We start from the raw sequence: 20,038 nt of genomic DNA on the forward strand, positions 1-20,038 counted from the left end.
CAGTTGAAGCCTTTGTCTTCCTCTTCCTCCTCTTCTTCCTCCTCCTCCTCTGCTGGCTCCTCGAAGCAGAGTGGTCGCACCAGTGGGACGGGTGACAAGGGACGATGCAGCGTCCCCTGTTGCTAGGCGACGCCCCACCCCCCGGAGCCACCTACCAACGGGGACGCTGCATTGTCCATTGTCACCCGTCCCACCTCGGAGTGGACTCTCTAATGGCGAAGGTGGAAGCAGACAAGAACAACCTGATGCTGGGACTCGATGTGGTGGGACCAACCCCATGGGGGTGATGGGGCGAGCAGGGCCACGTAGCCACTTCTCCCTCTCCTCCCAACACGATAATGTTTCTTGATCTCTATGCCATGCTGACAGCTGCTCTTTGGGACCTAGCCATTCTACACACCAGGAATGCTCCGTTCTTCCTAATTTGTCCCTTTTTCCAATAATTTCATGAGCAACTCCAACAGCCCACCCATCGCTGGCGTTGGTGATTACTTCCCAGTAGTGGCACCCCGCAGAGAAGCTCTGGGAACACATCACTTGGCTGATGCAGAATCTGTTGGGCGATGGCTTGTAATCAGTCGGGGAGCTGGAAACTGTTACTGTCCTGTTCTGGGCTGCGATCGCTAAGCGCTCATATACTCTTCTGACATCAAAAGTCACATCAGCTGCCCCTAGAAGAGAGAAAGGAAAACATTCTCACCTGCAGGCAACGTGAAGACAGATCCCTCAGTATTTACATGCATCCTAAATAACAGTCGATGTGCATCCCTACTCAAAACAGAAATAAAACCAACAGTCACACAATAAGCTTTCACCAAAGTTCAATCCTGCGCATCAGCAGAAATCCTCAACCAAGCACCAATGACTGCATCCTGAGCACACGGAAACATTTAACAGGCACAACTGAGGAAACAGCCATGACAGACTCACGCACTCCGGTGCGAAGGGGAAGGTACTTGCTGCCTTACAGGACGGATCTTATTCCTAACCACAATCTTACTAAAAAATTTGCCAATAATAAATGGGACGCTTCCCTCAATAGAACTGACATAGTCATCTGTTCACTGGGACATGTTCTTGCACATTTGATCAGCAAAAACATTTGTTTTATGTTTTCAGCTACAGCTGTAGTGCTCTGTGTTGACTGTAAAAATAGTTCTGTAAAAATGATACAGAATTCAGACAATACATGGAGTCATTACGGCTTCACACAGCAAAGGTCAGCGAGGTGCAGTAACTGCCCGTACACCAAGGCAGACGCTGCAGCCAGCTCAAGCCACAGCGTGGCTCCTATCCCTCCACCCAACAGGTTTCTGATCCTTTTTCTCTCGCATGTGCAGTCAGGTATAGTATCGCATTATGCTGCAATAACTGATGAATTCATGGTGACTTCACTGTGTTTCTCCACTTCGGGTAAACAGCCGGATCTCCTGCTGATGTTTGTAAGTAGAGTTTTCTTCAGCAAATCCCGTGTCTCGTAGTCCCTTGAGTATTGTGACTGAAGAGTCCCGCTGGCTTGCATACTTACACTGGGAAAGATGGCTTGAAATCATGGCTTCTGGATTTTTAGCTGCAGATGCCGGAGGTAATGAGCAGACACTTGTCTCCTGAGGCAAGTCTGGAGGTTGCACTAAAGGTGAAAAAATTAAAGCCTTAAGGCACTTCTTCAAAGTGTAAATAGGAAGTCATAGCTATTAGCGTCAAATTCTGCAACTTTCTATGTTCTGCAAGTCATAAAACCAGATCCTGCAAACCGGGTATCTGTTCCAAAATATAGATCCAACATCTAGCACCTCGCTTATTGCAAAATCTCTGGTATTCACCTTTCCACTTTTGTAATAGACACGGGGGGGCGGGAGGGTGGGGAGGAATTGGGGGGCTCTGGGCCAGGGCCTTGGGAGTGGAGACTCCCCTAGAAATGCACTGCAGCCATTTTCTACGTTTTATTCTTATTTCTAGGGGGGGGACACACACCCTGCTGGGGAGGGCATCAGCCCATGAGAGCTTCTAGCCAGTCTTTTCTCCCCCCTTTTTGTTTTTTTTTTTTAATATGTAACTATCATATATAAATGTATCTAACGTATATAAACCCGGAGAGAAGGAAGGAGCAGCTGCAGGCACTGCCGGGCGGCGGGGCTCCCCCCAGCATCCCTGCAGCCGGGCAGGGGAGGGACCGGGGGAGAAACGACGAAAAACAAACGGATGGCGGCGGCTGCGGGCACCCCGGATCAGGGCCGCGGGGGCACGGAGCCGCTGCAGTGCCCCCTGGCTCTGGGTTTCTTCCCGCACAGCCCGCCAGGGCCACCCCTCACCCCGCTCTCTCCCTCCGCGCCCCGGCGGCAGGACTCGCCTCAGGGCGGCGCGCGGCCCGCACCGTCCCGCGCAGGCGCGCGCCGCCGCCGCTTCCGCGCTTGTCCCTCGCGCGCCGCCGTAGGAGGAAGCCGAGCGCGCGGGGGGGCTGCGGCGTGAGGGGCCCGTAGGCCGCGGCGGCTCCGCTTCCCCCTCCGAGCCCAATGTGAGCCGCCCCGCGGCGGGGCCTGCGAGCGCGGCCATGAAGAAGGACGTGAGGATCCTGCTGGTGGGAGAACGTGAGTGCCGGAAGGGCCGGGCCGGCTGCGGGACAGGGCGGGGACCTAGGCTGCGGGGCAGGGCGAGGGGCCCTGGGGTGCGGGAGAGCCGCTGCCGCCGTGCTACTGGCTGTCACATCGCCCTCCTCCCTGCCCGGGCTCCGTCGCCTCGGGGCAGGGAGGCCGGCCCAGAGCGGCCGGGCGAGGAGCGGAGCTCCGGCCCTGCATGGCTGGCGGCAGTCGGGGCCGGGTGCTCCGTGGCCGCTCCGTGCGCGGTGACAGCGGCGAGCGGGAGGCGCCGGTGGGTGCTCGGCCGGGAGCTGGGAGCTCCCTGCTTCTCGCCGTCCCTTGGCGGGATACTGAGTATGGAAGTGCGTTTGCGGAGTTGGTGTTCTGCTTGGACCTCCCAAGCATGACCGGCATGAAATTCTTGCCCTGTGTTGCCCTGTTTAAACTTTTTTTTTTTTTTTGAAACCTAATTTATATCTTTTCTTATTTACTGGATTTGGAAATCAGTGGCCAGATGTGTTCTGAGTGGTTGTCAGTCGGGTATTATGGACTTGTGGCTAGGACAGGGCCAGGGAGCCAGGTCCCTGCTTCTGCCACTAACTTGCTGTATGACCTTGAATAAACAGCACATACTTATGTGCATGCCAAAGTTACAGTGAGTCTGTGGTTTTTTTATATGTTCCTAAAATCATGTCCTTAAAATACCCAAGTAAGTGACTAGGCTTTCAAAGATACAGCTTCTTACTGATGTAAATAGCAGCAGGGAGGTTCTGTTTTGTTAGTTTGTAAAGTGCACTGAAGTTCCTCACAGGAAAAGAATACAGAGTAATTACCAAGTGTTATTAGTAAAATTACCTAATTATACCAAGAATGTAATGTAGTACTACTGACGAAGCTTTCTGAGAATTGAATGCCTCATACATATTTATAGTACAGTTTATGCATTATTTTATAGTGTGGCTTGGCTCTGTCTATACTGCCTGGAAAGATGTCTGTGACTTCTTTATCGAGGAATCTTCAGGGTGATGGTACTGTGCAGAAAGAGTTAACTCATTAAGCTTGTATTTGTCTAGTTTTACAAGACTGTGTCTTGTAAATACAACATATTTGTGCATTTAAATACACAGGTGAATTCCTCTTCAGAATGTATGCCTAATTTACCTTACTTTCTTTAGCAATGGTGGGTTCTCAATGGGCTCTGTTACAGTGGTTTAAGTACAGGTGTAACAGGTGCTTTGATTTGGCAGTTAGGTTCACAGTGTGTCCAACTGAAAATTTCAAAGATACAGGTCTCTTAAATATAGCAACGTATGGTACATGGCACACATCGGAGGCTGTGAGCATCTTTATATTACATTTTTGATGGAATTGTAACAAATAGAAGGGAGAAATTTGTTTTACAAATCAATAAAACTTGTCAGTTATACAGTACTGTTTTGTATACATGTGTTTTATATATGTCAGTCTGAAACCACAAGTTATTCTAGACCATGTTAATACTTGTTAGATGATAACAGCAGACTGTCAGGTTCAGACTCTGAAATACCACGTAAAGGCCTTTTGTTGTAAGCCTCTTCTAAAACACAGCCTTTTTCATCCCCAGTGGTCTACGTTTTAGGTTTAAGGTTGTTTTAGTCCTAGTATTCACAGTGCAAACATAGATTTTTAATAGCCGATAACTTTCAGAATATATTCAGTGTGTTATTTTATGCAGCATGACCTAAAATACTTACATAGGAGAAAAAGACAAGTTAATTATCACAAAGTGCTGTGCTGTTTTCTTCATGCTAGTCACCCGATATTGTTTAGGCTGTTGTTTCTAAGACTATAAAAAGAATTGGAAAGGCAAATGGTTGACCTAGATTCAAGCAAAATAAACCAAATCTCTATACTTGAACCTATGTATTTTCATAAAAACCACTCTAGAACACTAGGAGGTGTATCAGAAGCTTTTCACTACTAAGCATTTTTACTAACCAGCAGTTCATAATATTCTATTTTCAGTCATAGAAAATTAATGAAATGAATTTCTATACCTGCAAAGCCAACGTGTTTTGCCACTGTTTCAAATTAAAGCTGACTTGGGTGAGATGCAAAACACATAGCACCATATTCAGTAATTATCTAATATTTTTTCTTGCCTATTAGGAAAGTATCTTTTTTCCTATGGATATAGGAGAGCTTTTAAAGTTCTTCCGATTCTGTCAGGATAAAACTTAAAATGTAGTTTATGCAGGACGACACCTAGTAGTGTAAATTATGGTTTTAGCTCATATGAGTATCTTTGATGAAAACACAACTATATTGTTGTTCCAAAACCTGCATCTTACTGCTCTCCAGCTAATGCCACTGGGGAAAACTTACAACTGTTCTCCCTAAGGAAAATAAAAGTCTTCCTCCCTAGGGTAACTTTTTCTTTGCTTTTCATAATTGTGTAATAACAACTCTTTAACTTACCATGATGAAGAGAAGCTTTTATTTCTGGATGTTAGAAGGCCCTTTGTTACTATGCCAAAAATAGACTTGGATAAACTGAATGTACTTTGACTAGATCATCAGTTCAGTAATACCAGTTGTACAATTTCATCTCTTCTTCCTCCCGTATACAGAATTATATACAACTAAATAGACAAATGTAAATGAAGTAGTATCAGCAAAACAATTTCTGTCAATTGTTGACATATTGTTTTCAGTAGGAATAGTGCTGCAGGCTCTGACTGCGAGCCCTGTCGTGGTTGGTAAAACATGCGTGGTAGTGAAGATACTATACGTCCAGGGTGAAAGAGTTTTTTGCTTGAATTGAGGCCTGTCAGAAATGTACAATCCCAGGTAATATTTGAATCTGAACATTTTGTTTTTTAAGAAACGTCTCGAAAACAAATAACGCAGGAATAGGCTTTCAAGGCTTTCAAAGGAACGGGAAGTTGACAGATGAAGATTTTTAGAGAGAAGGGAACCCTGAGAAAAGTTACCAACTCTTAATTTTAAGTGGTCACATTAAAGATTCTCAAAACCAAGCAATCCAACTGTGATATCAGAAGTATGAACTTTGCAGGTAAATGGAGCCATTTATTTGATTGAATAGAGTTGAATATTGAAAGGAGATGATCACCTTTTTGGATTAAGAAAACTGTTACTTTAGAAGGGTTGGTGATTTGCTTGAATTTTTTTTTTTTCATTTTTTTGTGAGGGTTAGCTTGTCTAAATCAAGGAGATTTTGCTCTTGCACTTTCAAAGTAGTCAGACTAGTTTGTGGGGATTTGTCTATTGATGATAGAGCCATGTCTTCTTGTCCAGCCCTTATCCTTGGTAGTTTAGGTCTGAAGCGCAATCATCATGTCAAGAACACTATAAAAATAGTTAATCCCTAAATTCCTTTCTGTATGCCACGTTTGTTTCTATTTATTAAGTTGTATTAATGCATTTCTAGATTGTTTTGAATTTTTGTTTGTTTGCTTAAATTTTCTATACTAATGTTAAAACCTGCTAATGAAGGTTAACACCTGTTTTTGTGTAGGAGCAGGATTTGAGTCCCTTATGGATTAAATGCAGAAGTGTAAAATGGATCCTAAGATTTTACAATAAAAGAATTAGGAGAGAATTGCTGTCATCCATATTTAGTATGTTCAAACAACAGATAAAAAGCCTTTAAGTCAGTTGGAAAATGTTTTGAAAATACTTCCCATTTTAAGATGGGATACAACTATCGGGTGTAACAAAACCAAATTATCTAATCTCTGTTTTTAATGCTTTTGCAGCCAGAGTTGGGAAGACATCACTAATTATGTCTCTTGTCAGTGAAGAATTTCCAGAAGAGGTAGAGCATCCTTATTTGTTTTCTATGTTTTGTTTCTATCCTGTTGTATATTTTTTTTGAAAGAGTAAGTTAATAGGCTCTACTTTAAAATGTTTCCTATTTACAAAAAAAATAAAGCCTAAAAGTACAATGATGGCTTCTGGAAGAGTGATGCAGGTTAATTTAAATATATCTCTGTGTGAAGATGAGGAATGTAAATTTTGTCTAAGTTCCTTTCTTGTTTTTCACATAGTTAATTAAACTAATTTTTGAAGAATGTTAGGGTTTTTTTAAGCAGTTGAAGCTGGTCGTAGCTGGCAGCATATTTCAACATTAGAGATTCGTATATGGGAAGGTGTTGAAAGAAGACAACAGTCAGGTTTTTTGGAGTGTTTTATTTAAAGAGCAAGTAGATTGAAGAATGAATGAGAATGAGGAATTAAAAAGTCACATTGTATAACTTAACCATTTTTTGCATTAAGCAAGACGTTATTTCTATTTTTGAAGAACGTTTTCCTGATTCTTTTGAAGTAAAAATTTCCAAAAACTCTTACTGCTTTCTTCCAGGATAAAAATGAAGCTACTTCTATGTTTTATTCCTTTAAAAAAGCAGCACATAGTTCTCCTTATGCCATAAAAAGAACCGCAGCTGCTGCAAATAGTTAAGCTTTTTACATATAAACATGAGTGTTTATTTCTTCTGATCACAAGTCTTAAAATAGACATCATGTGCTGCTCTTTGAATCTACACTGCACTGTGTTTAATGCAAATCAGTAGGTTACTGCAGTTCATGAGTCAAGATTAGATTGTTAACATAATTGAATTTAGTTCCCATGCTTGCAGGGAAAAAGGAGCTCCCGTTTCTGTTTGTTCTTAAACTGCTCAGGGACCCATTCCTTTGACAGGTTTTTGTTGATGTATTTAATGAATTGTAGGCCTCTGTTCACTTCTCAGCTTCTTCCTGCTGTATAATTAGAATATGATCTAAATTCATGTTGAGAGAAAAAGCATAATTTATACGTAACACAAAATCTGCCTGAAATTACAGAAATAACTTTTAAAAAAATACTGCATCCTATATAAAGTGCTGAAAGAGACATGGACAATCTTGCAGGTCAGTCATGCAGTTCAGAGCTATTGGGTATATGCAAGACATTTTGGACTTTGAAATAGTGTTTAATATAGTGGGTGTTATCAGTAATCATTCTTGATGAAGATATAAGTAGAGCCCAAAGCTTTACAAAGAGCCGTTCTTCTGATAATTAGCTTTTCTTTTTTCCTTTTTTTATTGAAAGAGAACAAAAGCATCATGAAAGTTCAGTGTCAGCAGGTAAAAGGCAATAAATAGCTGTGCAGGAAGTTTTCATTAAAATTAGGTTTCAATGATTCTTCCTGAATATGGATTAGTGTTCTCTGGAAAAAATGGCCAGCAATCATAGCTATCTTACAGTATTTTGCAGAACTCACTTTTTATTAGTATCATGTTTTGCTTTGCAGGCTTTTCTGAACTTAATGTTTAGCACTGTGTCAGAAGCAAGGAAGTTGTCAGGTTATGATTATGTAAAAATTGAGATTTGTATTTTGTTTGTCATGCTTGTTTGATGTATCTTGAATATTTTATTTTTTGTTTAACAACTCATGCGCTGTTTGCAGGGGTAGTTCTTGTACTGATTTCAGCGGGAGTAGGATCAGGATATCTTGTGCAAAAATTAATAAAACTTTTAAACATAGATTAAACAGTATTTAGTTTGTCAATAACGGCATGCTAACTCTGATGTTACTCTGCTGCTGAAGAATGTGGAGCCATTTGAATTTGATAACCCCCCAAATTTTAGAACTTTTATTTATATGAAATTTTTGTTTAAAGTAAATTGCAATTCAGGTTTTGTTTATGGTTTTCACTATTATTCAATGAATCCTTTAACAACATTGCTTTCCTGCAAAGCATGTGGGAAGTTCCTTATTCAGTAAGTAGATCAATAAAGATGAGAAAGTAGCAGTGACTTTCAGTACATTGCAAAAAAAAATAATCCCAAAAGTACTTGAACTACTAAAAAGCTGTGCTATTTAAAGCTGACTAATTGACACGTGTATTACAGTATATGACTTTTTTTGACCATCTGGATTTTCTGGATTATCTTTAAAGGCTTTTTCTTGCTGTTTCTTTACAACCCAAGGTTCCACCACGAGCTGAAGAAATCACCATTCCAGCTGACGTCACCCCTGAAAGAGTGCCAACCCACATAGTAGATTATTCAGGTAAGGACTACACAATACCATTACTGTTTGACTGATTTGGTATGGAATTGTTTGTCTAACTCAATGGCCAACAGTCATACTGGTACGGGACCACAGCTACCTGTAGGAAAAGACTAGATTAAAGTAGAAAATCATGGGATAAAACTAAATCAGATGGTGATGGCTGGTCCTACTAATTCAAAGCCTAACATGAACTGCTGTTGGTTCCTCCCTGAAAGACATTCATAGCAATGTTCCAGTGAAGTTACTATTCTTTGTGTGATGGACATATTTACAGGTTCAGACAAAGGTGGGTACTTTCATAGAATTAAAATTATTTTTTTTTTTCAGTGAAGAATTCACTAAGGTGCAGGAGACTTTACATACCTTATATTCTATCTCTTTCTAAATTTCTAAGTTTGGACACCTTATCCTTTTATGTCAGTTTCATATTTTGTATTTTTGTTTTTTTGGTATATTTTAATCTCCTTGACCTTACTGAATAGATAAATAGGCTCAGTATCAGGGTTCATATGCTATCATAAATATATGCAGCTGACACACAGCTAGAAAAATCCTTCCACCACTTATAGTGGCAGCCAAGAATTAGGCCATGTTAGCAGATTCCTTCCTGTCTTCTCTCTCCCACCCCTGCTGAGGAAATATCTTTGGTGTGTTTATCTATTTGGAACAAAGACATAATGCGTATTTTTTTTCCTTGGACTTGAGCTTAAATTTATGTGGAGTGAGTTTTTCTTTCTATTAGATTAAGTGTTTCATAGATTCAGTTAACAGAAGCTTGGTCTCACTAAAAAAAATAAATCATTGACATGGGAATAAAATTAACATGAGGTATTCTGTTGTAAAAGTTTAGAACTAGTAGAACTATGTTCCTACTTATAATCCCAGGAAGGGGCAAAAATGTTTAGTATTAATGAATGTCTTATTCTATTGAATGCAGAAGCAGAGCAAAGTGATGAGCAGCTTTACCATGAAATATCACAGGTAAGTGTAATTTAGTGTTTATTAGAAAATAGTTTCTGCTTTTGAAGAAATTGGGTTGAGGAGGATTGAGTGAGGGATCAATTAGGTCAATTAGATATTCACGAGTACATGGTCCCCAATGGGATGCACCCGAGAGTGCTGAGGGAGCTGGCAGAAGTCATTGCTGGGCCGCTCTCCATCATCTTTGAAAGGTCCTGGAGAACAGGCGAGGTGCCTGAGGACTGCAGGAAAGCCAATGTCATTCCAGTCTTCAAGAAAGGCAAAAAGGAAGAGCCGGGGAGCTACAGGCTGGTCAGCCTCACCTCCATCCCTGGAAAGATGATGGAACAGCTCGTTCTGGGAGTCATCTCAAGGCATGTGGGGGAAAAGAAAGCTATCAGGAGTACTCAACATGGATTCACCAAGGGGAAATCATGTCTGACTAATCTGATAGCCTTCTATGATGGCATGACTGGATGGATAGATGAGGGGAGGGCGGTAGATGTGGTCTACCTTGACTTAAGCAAGGTGTTCAACACAGTCTCCCACAGCATATAGGGAATCTTAGGAAGAGTGGGTTAGATGAATGGACGGTAAGGTGGATAGATAACTGGTTGAAAGACAGAGCTCAGAGGGTTGTGATTAGGGGCACAGAGTCTAGTTGGAAGTCAGTGACGAGTGGTGTTCCCCAGTGGTCAGTACTGGGTCCAGTCCTCTTCAATATATTCATCAATGACCTGGATGAGGGGATAGAGTGCACCCTCAGCAAGTTTGCTGATGACACAAAGCTGCGGGGGGGTGGCGACTGACACACCGGAAGGCTGTGCTGTCATACAGAGAGACCTGGACAGGTTGGAGATTTGGGCAAAGAGGAACCTTATGAAATTCAACAAGGGCAAGTGTAGGGTGCTGCACCTGGGGAGGAATAACCCCATGCACCAGTACAGGTTGGGTGCTGACCTACTGGAGAGCAGAAAGAGACCTGGGAGTCCTGGTGGACAACAGGATGACCATGAGTCAGCAATGTGCCCTTGCGGCCCAGAAGGCCAGTGGCATCCTGGGGTGCATCAAGAAGAGTGTGGCCAGCAGGTGGAGGGAGGTCATCCTCCCCCTCTACTCTGCCTTGGTGAGGCTGCACCTGGAGTACTGTGTCCAGCTCTGGGCTCCCTGGTTCCAGAAGGACAGGGAACTGCTGGAGAGGGTACAGCAAAGGGCTACCAAGATGATTAGGGGACTGGAACACCTCGCTTATGAAGAAAGGCTGAGGGATTTGGGTCTCTTCAGTCTGAAAAAAAGACAGCTGAAGGGGGACCTTATCAACATTTATAAATACTGAAAGGGTGGGTGACAGGAGGATGGGGCCAGGCTCTTTTCAGTGGTGTCCAGTGACAGGAGAAGAGGTAACAGGCACAAACTTGAGCATCGGAAGTTCCACCTGAACATGAGGAGGAACTTCTTTCCTCTGAGGGTGGCAGAGCCCTGGCACAGGCTGCCCAGAGAGGTGGGGGAGTCTCCATCAAAACCCGCCTGGACGCGTTCCTGTGCAGCCTGCTCTAAGGTGACCCTGCTCTGGCAGGGGGTTGGACTAGATGATCTCCAGAGGTCCCTTCCAACCCTATGGTTCTATGATTCTAGGAAATCTTTCCTTTTAAATTCTCTACATTAGATGGACTTCAGTTTGAATTGAAGTAAAAAAACCTCTTGTTTTTTCTTGCTTGGCATTTCATTTTGGTTTGTTTTGTGCCTTCTGCTATAGTAGACATCGCTCTATTTAAAAAAAGTAGGTACTGCCACTGTGTTGGTGAATTGAGCTTAAGTTTTGGCCTTCCAAGTGAAAGGACAGAACCTAAATATCTTTTAATCAGTAGGCCAAGGGATTGACAGTTTTTGTAAAGAAATAATCCTACCCTGAAAAGATCCATTTCGCTTCTTTCTGACGTATTGTACTATTGCATTTACAAATAGCACAGGACTCTTGGTAATTTTATAATTCCTTCTGTTTCCTATTTTCAGGTTTTTCTAAGCACCTTTGCACATTTTCTGTACAGTCTGTCATGGTGTTGTGTTCCATTTCTGGCATTTAGTTCGGTACTTGAGTGGAGGCTGCAAATAATCGTTCCTCAGTTTAGATTTCTTGGTACCATAGGTCTCTCTGCAGACAGCAGCCGTGCATGTTTTGCAGGCGTAAGACTGCATGACAGGCTTTTTTGGTACTTCTCAATGTATAAATTATTTGGTTTAAGCCGTTGTTCAGGCTACAAATAGCTTAAACAAGTCAGGGACACAGTTTTTGACTAATGGTGGAACTGTTCTTACTCTGATGTTGTTAGGTATGGTTCTTAATTGTCTCTATTGCTCTAGACTCTTAAACAGTGGAATTCCATGCTTTTCCTTTCTTTTCATTTTAGGCAAATGTGATTTGTATAGTATATGCTGTTAACAACAAGAATTCTATTGATAAGGTATGGTAACACATTTTATCCAGTTACTGCCTGAGATGTAACTTGCTCGCTCTTAATTGTTGTCAAGCTGAAAACTGTATTAGACATGTAAAATGCAATGAGGGTGTTTGAGATCAAGCTGTTAAGAGAACACATAGATTTATTATTGCTTCTGGTCCATTTCAGTCATCTGAGAAAGTTGCTCATTAATCAGCTCTGGTTTTTGTTTCTTCCTTTGTGGGTAAATATGTGTCGCCTTGGGAAAGAAGCAGTAGCAGTTGTAGTCAAACTTCTGCACGCTTCAGCCATATTAAATTTGAAAATCTATTTTTCATGTTTGTTTTTAATCCCACTTTAGGTAACAAGTCGATGGATTCCTCTCATCAATGAAAGGACAGACAAAGATAGCAGGTGCATAAGTAAAGATGAGAAGTGTGAATTAGGCTGCACATCGATGGGTGTCAATGGACAGTGTTGAGGAAGTTAATTGTTTAAGAAAATCAAATTCTAAACTTAAAGTTTATATAAGAAGTCCAAGCAACAAGAGATTTAAAGTATGTAGGTCTGTTACATATGCCAGCAATGCTATTTATTTTGAATTTCACGGGCAGCTTTTACCAGGTGTGTTTATATTTGTCATGGTATGACTGGTTTTGGCTACATGGTCTGTATAGCTTTTATAGTGATGTTGATTTTGTATAATAACAATATGATTAGTTACTTTTGTGTTTAACTGTGTTTTTTGCAGTATCAACAAGAAGTACATTTCTGTCTAAGTGTATATCAAAACAGTTTACTTAAAACTGATATCATTTAGTTTTGCCTATTGGCTGCCAGTGATATTTGCTTACATCATCAAAATAATATAATCGCTTCTGGTGGGAGGTAGAATGCTAAATTAAAGTAGATCTTTTTACCCCTCTGTCTTTTAAAGCTCTTAACCTTTTTTTGTTTCCAGGCTGCCTCTTATATTAGTTGGAAACAAGTCTGATCTAGTGGAATATAGCAGTATGGAAACTATCCTTCCCATTATGAATCAATATACAGAGATAGAAACCTGTGTAGAGGTATGCAAAACTTCCTGAAATTAGAATGAGTAACAAAAAATACATTCTTGCCACGCATGTATGGCAACTTTTTAATAGAAAAGGTGATTTATTTATTTTCTAAACAAAATGTTTGAAGTCATAAGTCATTATCATGGTGAGTTTATATGTAACTTTTCTTTAGAGAAGAATACACTATTAGGTAGTCAAATGCGACTGCCAAATTCCTCTAATATTTAGAACCTCCTCACATCCTTGCCTTTAGCAAGTGTTTTAAATGTAATACTAAGCCAGACAGATGCCTGCAAAGTATTAGAAATTTAATTAATACTTGTGGATATGCCCCTCTTTTTCTCTTTTTTCTTTTTTTCTCCAAAATACAACTTTTTGATTTATCTGTTCTTGGTATGACAGCAAATAGTAGTGAGACCTCCTTTATTAATTACTGAACAGGTACAGGGGCTAGATGTCTTTTTTCCAAAACAGCACTGTACCCACAAGAGGGGGCTAGATCTTTAAAAGTTTGGTGCTTGCTTAAATTTCAAAGAAATCACCAAAGAGTCAAGAAATTAGCTAATCAATAAAAGGATTTCTCTTTCAGTGTTCAGCAAAAAACTTGAAGAATATATCTGAGCTATTTTATTATGCACAGAAAGCTGTTCTACATCCTACTGGTCCTCTTTATTGCCCAGAGGAGAAAGAGGTATTTATACATAGATTCTAAAACCAAATAATATGGGGATGGGAAGTTAATCGCATTCCTGTTCTTTCCTTTTCAGTGGATTTTGCATTTCTTAGTGTGTTCTGTTACCACCAACCTATCCCAAAATGTCAAGCATTATATTCCAGAACCATGGTGATTGTTTTGTGTTGTATCAATTCGATCTGTCTTTCCTCCTCATTCAAAACAATGAAGACAGTTTTTTGTTGCCCATGTGAACTGCTAAGTAAAATGAGAAGCTTTGGTAATGGCTTTAAGCCAAGCGTAATGTGAACGAAATCCTGTGTTCAATTGAGTTCTCCTTTAGGTATACATTTCACAGTAACTCCATTTATTTCAGGGAAGATACTCCAAACTTGATTTAAGGGAAACAAATTTTCTGAGCATCTTGTGAGACTTTGGCAAAAGGGATAAGAAACAAGTGATGTGGCTGGTTTTTAAGTATCATGGGGAGTTAGCTGAACATATTATGAAGGAGTATGTTTTGGTTTTTTTGAAAGACCAATAATTTCATGGGCAAATACAAATAAAATCTCTAAACGTAACCCCTGTGTAGTATTGGGCAGTAGGAAAGTTGCTTCAATCATAACTACTTTGTTAAGTAGAGAACCAGAGAATAACCCTGTTTTGATTTCTTCCATCAGAATCATCTTTATGAGTTAGTAATGTTGTAATAAAATTGTTGTGCTGAAATCTTTTTGGTTTTCCAAAACCAATCTCTATGCAATCTGTGTGACCTCTATGAAGAGAAGAGTCCATCATCACTGTAGTTGTTGGGAGAGAATTACCACTGTCTGTTTTCCTTCGCTCGGAAGGTATCCTAGCAATTCTTTTGCCATAGAGATAGTCCATATGATCAATGCTTTGCCTGGTAGATGAATGAGCCCTGTGAAGATTTTCAGTATTTAATGTCTGAAGCCTTCTGAAGCCATAGTTGAGATGGTGAATAGAGATAGTGTGTGCTTGTTTAGAAAGAGCTGGCTGTAGTTCTAGAGCTGTTTGTTATTGCAAGGCACTAGGATTGCAAGGCCTCTTTTTTTTTCCCCTCACCAAAAAATGTTTAGGGGAAAAAAAAAAAATCATTCACTTGTTTGTTTGGGTTTTTTTTTTTTAAAGCTTTTGTAGCAGTAAGGGTTTAGAGAACTGCTTTTTTTTTCTAATAATTAAGTAATGCCACCTTCAGCTTGTGAAGAACTCGAGGCTCTTCTAATAATTGAGTAGAAAGACTTATAATGTGGAATAATTGCTTTAAAGTTATCGATATAGATTTGCTAGATCAGGATTTTGTTTCCTCTTGCTTTCTGTGTATGTGTGTATGAATGTCTCTGTTCTAAAAATGTAAAATGAAGGCTAGTATTTGTTTTAATGTGATTAACCTATCTGATGTCGTTCGGTGTAATCTTTTTATATTCAAGCGTAGAAAGATACTGAACTTTCTTTTACTCCTTAGATGAAACCTGCCTGTATTAAAGCACTCACTCGCATTTTTAGAATTTCTGATCAGGATAATGATGGTACTCTCAATGATGCAGAGCTCAACTTCTTTCAGGTAATTCTTTTGCTTATCTTTTCACCATGCTTAATAGTTGAACTGTATAATTCTGGAAAAACAAGTGATTCTTTTTGAAGGAACAGTAGTAAGGTGAATTGCAAGGGAATCAGGTCTGAATATTAAGTCTCAAGTACAGCATAAAAGTGGATCTGTAAAAACAATATTAATTTTAGTTCTAACCATTGTTCAAGCTTTAGTTCAGGAGCAAAACAAAAAAAAAATCTATTTAAATGTACAAGCCCCAACACTTGTATTTAAAAATAAAATAAAGTTTGTACACCTTTATTTCCACTAAGCAGTTGGATTGTCCTTTACTAGCTTATCAGAACACTTAAGGCTGTGTTTCAAACAGGACATGCTGTTTGTCCAGCTTAGTGCCAGTGGTCCTAACGTGCTTTTTCTGTTTTTTTGTTAGAGAATTTGTTTTAATACACCGTTGGCACCTCAGGCTTTGGAAGATGTAAAGAATGTAGTCAGGAAAAACCTAAGTGATGGAGTTGCAGATAATGGGTTAACATTAAAAGGTAAGCCTTATTTAACTCTTGAAAGATGTGTCTTTATACAGTTGATAATCATTCTTACATAAAAAAAAGCTAGTCTTTTGGGGTATGATCTCTATCTTGATTCTTTTAGACTACAAGCGCTGGGTGTAGTGGCAGTATCACATCAAAGGATGATTAAACAGGGTGAATAAAATAAGGTCTTTCTTACTTCTTGTTATAGAGCTTGGAATCCAAATAAGTATACTGGTTCAAAAGAGATTGTCTCCTAGATTGATCTGTTATCTTGTCTCTAGGCTCACTGGCTGCAACAGTTGTCAGCAAGGTGTGGTGTCTGTCAACATTTTAACAGCTATGTTGTACAGATTTGCTCAGAGCATATGGCAAAAGTGAAAGGAGGAAAAAAAAAAAAAATTTTCTTCCTAAGCATCAATGTAACTGCTTCGCTTTTGGAGCTTACATACATAATAGGGCTTGTGAGAAATTGTAAAGAGTGGGAATCTTAAGGCATAGCCTTACTAAACAGTGAAATCTCAGTGTTCGTTAAGCCCTGGAAACTGCTGAACAAAAATCCAACCCAGTTATTTTGGTACAGGAAAACTAAATTCAGTCTTCCATGAGACTACTTTCCAGGCTTCTTGCTAAGACTTACTATTTTAAGTTGTTGATTTTGTTGTCTTTATTTTCAGACAGCTAAGCTCTATTAAAATGCTAGTACTGAAAGAAGCAAACAACAGCAAACCAAATGGGTTGTTTTAAGGAAACAGTTCTGTGAAGGACACTTTTACAAATAACGTGATTTCTGAACCTTCAGTCTGTGTAGATAGTGGTATAATGTCACCCAGGATGTTTAAAAGCTGAATGTATATTTCAAGCTTTTTTGTTTTTAGTCTGATACAGAGTCTATTAAAAATACTTGTAGCAGATAAAGCACTTCAGGGCCTTAAGATTTCATCATTTGATTTTTAGGTTTTCTTTTTCTACACACACTTTTCATTCAGCGAGGAAGGCATGAAACAACTTGGACTGTTTTGCGTCGCTTTGGATATGACGATGACTTAGAGCTTACACCAGAGTACTTGTTTCCTCCGTATGTATTGCTTATTTTAGCTTTCTTTCTTACATGCATTTAATTTATGCTGCGTCCTGCCTTGGCAGGAGGAAAGGGTTATTGTAGTGTGTTTATTTAACACATTGTTATGTCAGATATCTCTCTTACTTATGACCTACCAGCCAAAATCTTCATGTGACTGAAAATTACAAAGCAAGAACTCCTGTCTGTTGTACCAAACCATGTACTGCCTTCTCCCTTTATAGTAAAGATGGCAAAAAAACCTCTTAATACAGTTGCTTATCGTATGTGGCAACAAATTAGAAAAGCAGTTGAGATCTTTTGAAAATCCCTAAATAAAATGTTAGAAGAGTAACCAACTCTGTGGCTTCTTTTCAAAAACATAACTACATAATTTTCTGTTAAAAAAAACACCACAAAACAAACCCATAAATAACCAAACAAAAACCTGATTACTATATTTCTATATATCATGTAATATAAAGACACTCACTCGTAATTATAGCGTTCCTAATAAAAAGTATGTGCTTTGATCTCTTTAAAGATAAATTATTAATGCTAAATGCAAAGGCCAAATACCAAACATTTTCATTCAAAAAGTCTGTATTTTTAGTAGTCTGTGTTTCATGAACACACTTAACACTTACTGTATTTGTTTTTGTTTTCAATGAACAGGCTAAAAATTCCTCCAGACTGCACAACAGAATTAAATCATCATGCATACTTGTTTCTTCAAAGTATTTTTGATAAACATGATTTGGTAAGCTTTTAATTAGAGTGTGTGTGTGTCCTTATATTTAAGAGCCTTAGTTCACTAGCAATTTTGCTAGCAAAAAATATGGTTTTGTCATTATGTCATTTCATTCAGAAACTGTCTCTGGCTTAAACTATGTAGTCAAAACTAGCCTGCTATTTATATTTCTGTCTACAAGGAGAGTTGGCAGTTATAGTTGTACTACGATTTTTTTTTAACTAGCTCATATATTTAGTCTTATTTAAAAACAAGAAAAAAAAGCAGCTCAATTTCTTGTAGGCAGTTTCTTGAATCTTGCAAGTGTACAGCAAGAAAACATCGGTTTAGAGTAGATATTAAGTGGTTTATGTCTGATATTGTTTGCTTGTTTTCAGGATAGAGATTGTGCTTTGTCTCCCGATGAATTGAAAGATTTGTTCAAAGTCTTCCCTTACATGCCATGGGGGCCTGATGTTAACAACACTGTTTGTACAAATGAAAGGGGGTGGATTACATACCAAGGGTTTCTCTCTCAGTGGACGTAAGTGTGATATGTTACATTCTAGTAGCTGAGAACTTTGGGTATGATAATGTGTTTGTAGATTCCTCTTAAAAATCTAGTAGAAAGAGTGGAAGTTCAATAGATGAAAATTGACCCAAGCAGTCAAGTTTTTATAGCCATCCAGTGGCCTAATCTTCAGACAGTTGTTATAACCTCTTCAGGATTTGGACAGTATTTAGTGCTAACTATGAAGAAGTGTCTCTTCAAAATGTGGAAATCTCCTTGAAATTGTTAAAATATTTATTTCAACATAGAAATATTGTTCTACTCTTTAGAGGCAGTATGAATAGCAATAATTAGGTTTTTTTCCCTATTGAAAATATGGAAAATGAGGAAAACGTTATTTGCTGAGGAAAAAAAATATGGTGTAGTTGATAGGCCTCAACAAGCACTGCCTTCGTAGTGTTTTGCTGACTATTAACACTGGTCAAGTTGCCACCATTTACCTTCAGAGTGCTTTTGTCCTTCAGTACTACATAGTTCCAGGAATACTTTTATCATGTCAATCTGGAGATAGAAGGAAAAAATTGTTTTAGTACTGTAAAGAATTGGTCTCACAGATGCTAACAACTTAGAAATTTCTTTTTGTCCCCTCTGCTAGACTAACCACATACTTAGATGTACAGCGTTGCTTGGAGTACCTGGGTTATTTAGGCTACTCAATACTTGCAGAACAAGAATCTCAAGCATCAGCAATTACAGGTAATTAAAAAAAAAATGGTACAACTTAGGAATTTAAATTTAGAAATCTGCTCAAGAGTAAATTGTTTAAACAAATGGTCTGTCTGTCTTCGTTTATATTATTTTTTTACTTTCCACTCAAGCCAATAATATTTAATATTTAATTTTTATTTTAATATTATTTTTATTAATATATATTAATAATTTATTTTAATAATATTTATTTAATATTTACTTTATTTATTGTTTTGTATGCATTTTAATGTAAGGGGATGATTATTTCGTGGTTTTGCATACACACATGCATGTACATCTTGTGAAAAATATTTGTGTTTTTTCACAAGTAACAAGAGATAAAAAGATAGACCTCCAGAAAAAACAGACTCAGAGAAATGTTTTCCGATGCAATGTGGTTGGAATGAAAGGCTGTGGGAAAAGTGGAGTTCTTCAGGCTCTTCTTGGAAGAAATCTATTAGTAAGAAACTTTTTGCTTATATTCAGCTATACCTGCTTTGAGTTAAGATTAAACAGCAAAATCGATTGATCTTAGAGCTTTCCTAATGATTACTGAGTTTGGAGAGTTCTATGAGGGAACAGAATTATTGGGGAGGTTTGGGGTTTTTTTTTAGTTTGGTGGGTTTTTTTAGCAAATAGACAAATGGCTATTGCGTGCAATAATTACTTGTACGTCATGGATTACAGCTATGCATTTACCTGCAAAATAAACTACAGATTACTGTAACTTTCTTTCATTAATAAATGTGGTAAAACAGCTGTTCAAATCTAACTTAAAGGGGCAAGTTTCTGTGGTCTAACATGAAATTCTGCATTTTCAGAGGCAGAGGCAAATACGTGCAGAACACAAATCGTACTATGCCATTAATACAGTCTATGTATATGGACAGGAAAAATACTTGCTGGTAAGTTTGTCCCATTATTGTTTGCATGTGACTGGTTACTCTTAAAATTCAGTGAATTATTCAGAGCCTTCTGCAGACAAGTTTATGTTTTAATTGTCTCTTCATAAACATGGATTTTCCCCCCCACGCTTCTCTTCTGGCTCAAGTAACTTCTGGTTTTACACGTTGCTAATACTTTAAACTGAACGTGCCCAGGACCTGTTATTTTTGAAAAC

The 20,038-nt window shown here is 39.0% G+C and overlaps 1 protein-coding gene across 7 annotated transcripts in view; it reads left to right on the plus strand.

Moving 5' to 3' along the window:
- Positions 1–2,397: 2,397 nt before the first annotated feature.
- Positions 2,398–20,038, plus strand: part of RHOT1 (ras homolog family member T1) — a 28,614-nt gene continuing 10,973 nt past the window's right edge. For 2 of the 7 annotated variants that reach the window (XM_063351896.1, XM_063351893.1), the window contains exons 1-16: positions 2,399–2,588; positions 6,335–6,393; positions 8,551–8,632; positions 9,573–9,616; positions 12,004–12,057; positions 12,395–12,447; positions 12,995–13,103; positions 13,684–13,785; positions 15,254–15,352; positions 15,771–15,879; positions 16,825–16,945; positions 17,603–17,687; positions 18,056–18,201; positions 18,824–18,924; positions 19,248–19,378; positions 19,740–19,823. In XM_063351896.1, coding sequence (XP_063207966.1) covers positions 2,552–2,588; positions 6,335–6,393; positions 8,551–8,632; positions 9,573–9,616; positions 12,004–12,057; positions 12,395–12,447; positions 12,995–13,103; positions 13,684–13,785; positions 15,254–15,352; positions 15,771–15,879; positions 16,825–16,945; positions 17,603–17,687; positions 18,056–18,201; positions 18,824–18,924; positions 19,248–19,378; positions 19,740–19,823 — 1,416 coding nt within the window. In that variant the 5' untranslated portion in view covers positions 2,399–2,551. The other 5 variants (XM_063351894.1, XM_063351897.1, XM_063351898.1 and 2 more) reach the window with 5 other exon arrangements.

The sequence above is a fragment of the Chroicocephalus ridibundus genome, chromosome 14 (assembly GCF_963924245.1).
Source record: "Chroicocephalus ridibundus chromosome 14, bChrRid1.1, whole genome shotgun sequence".
NCBI classification, from domain to species: domain Eukaryota; kingdom Metazoa; phylum Chordata; class Aves; order Charadriiformes; family Laridae; genus Chroicocephalus; species Chroicocephalus ridibundus.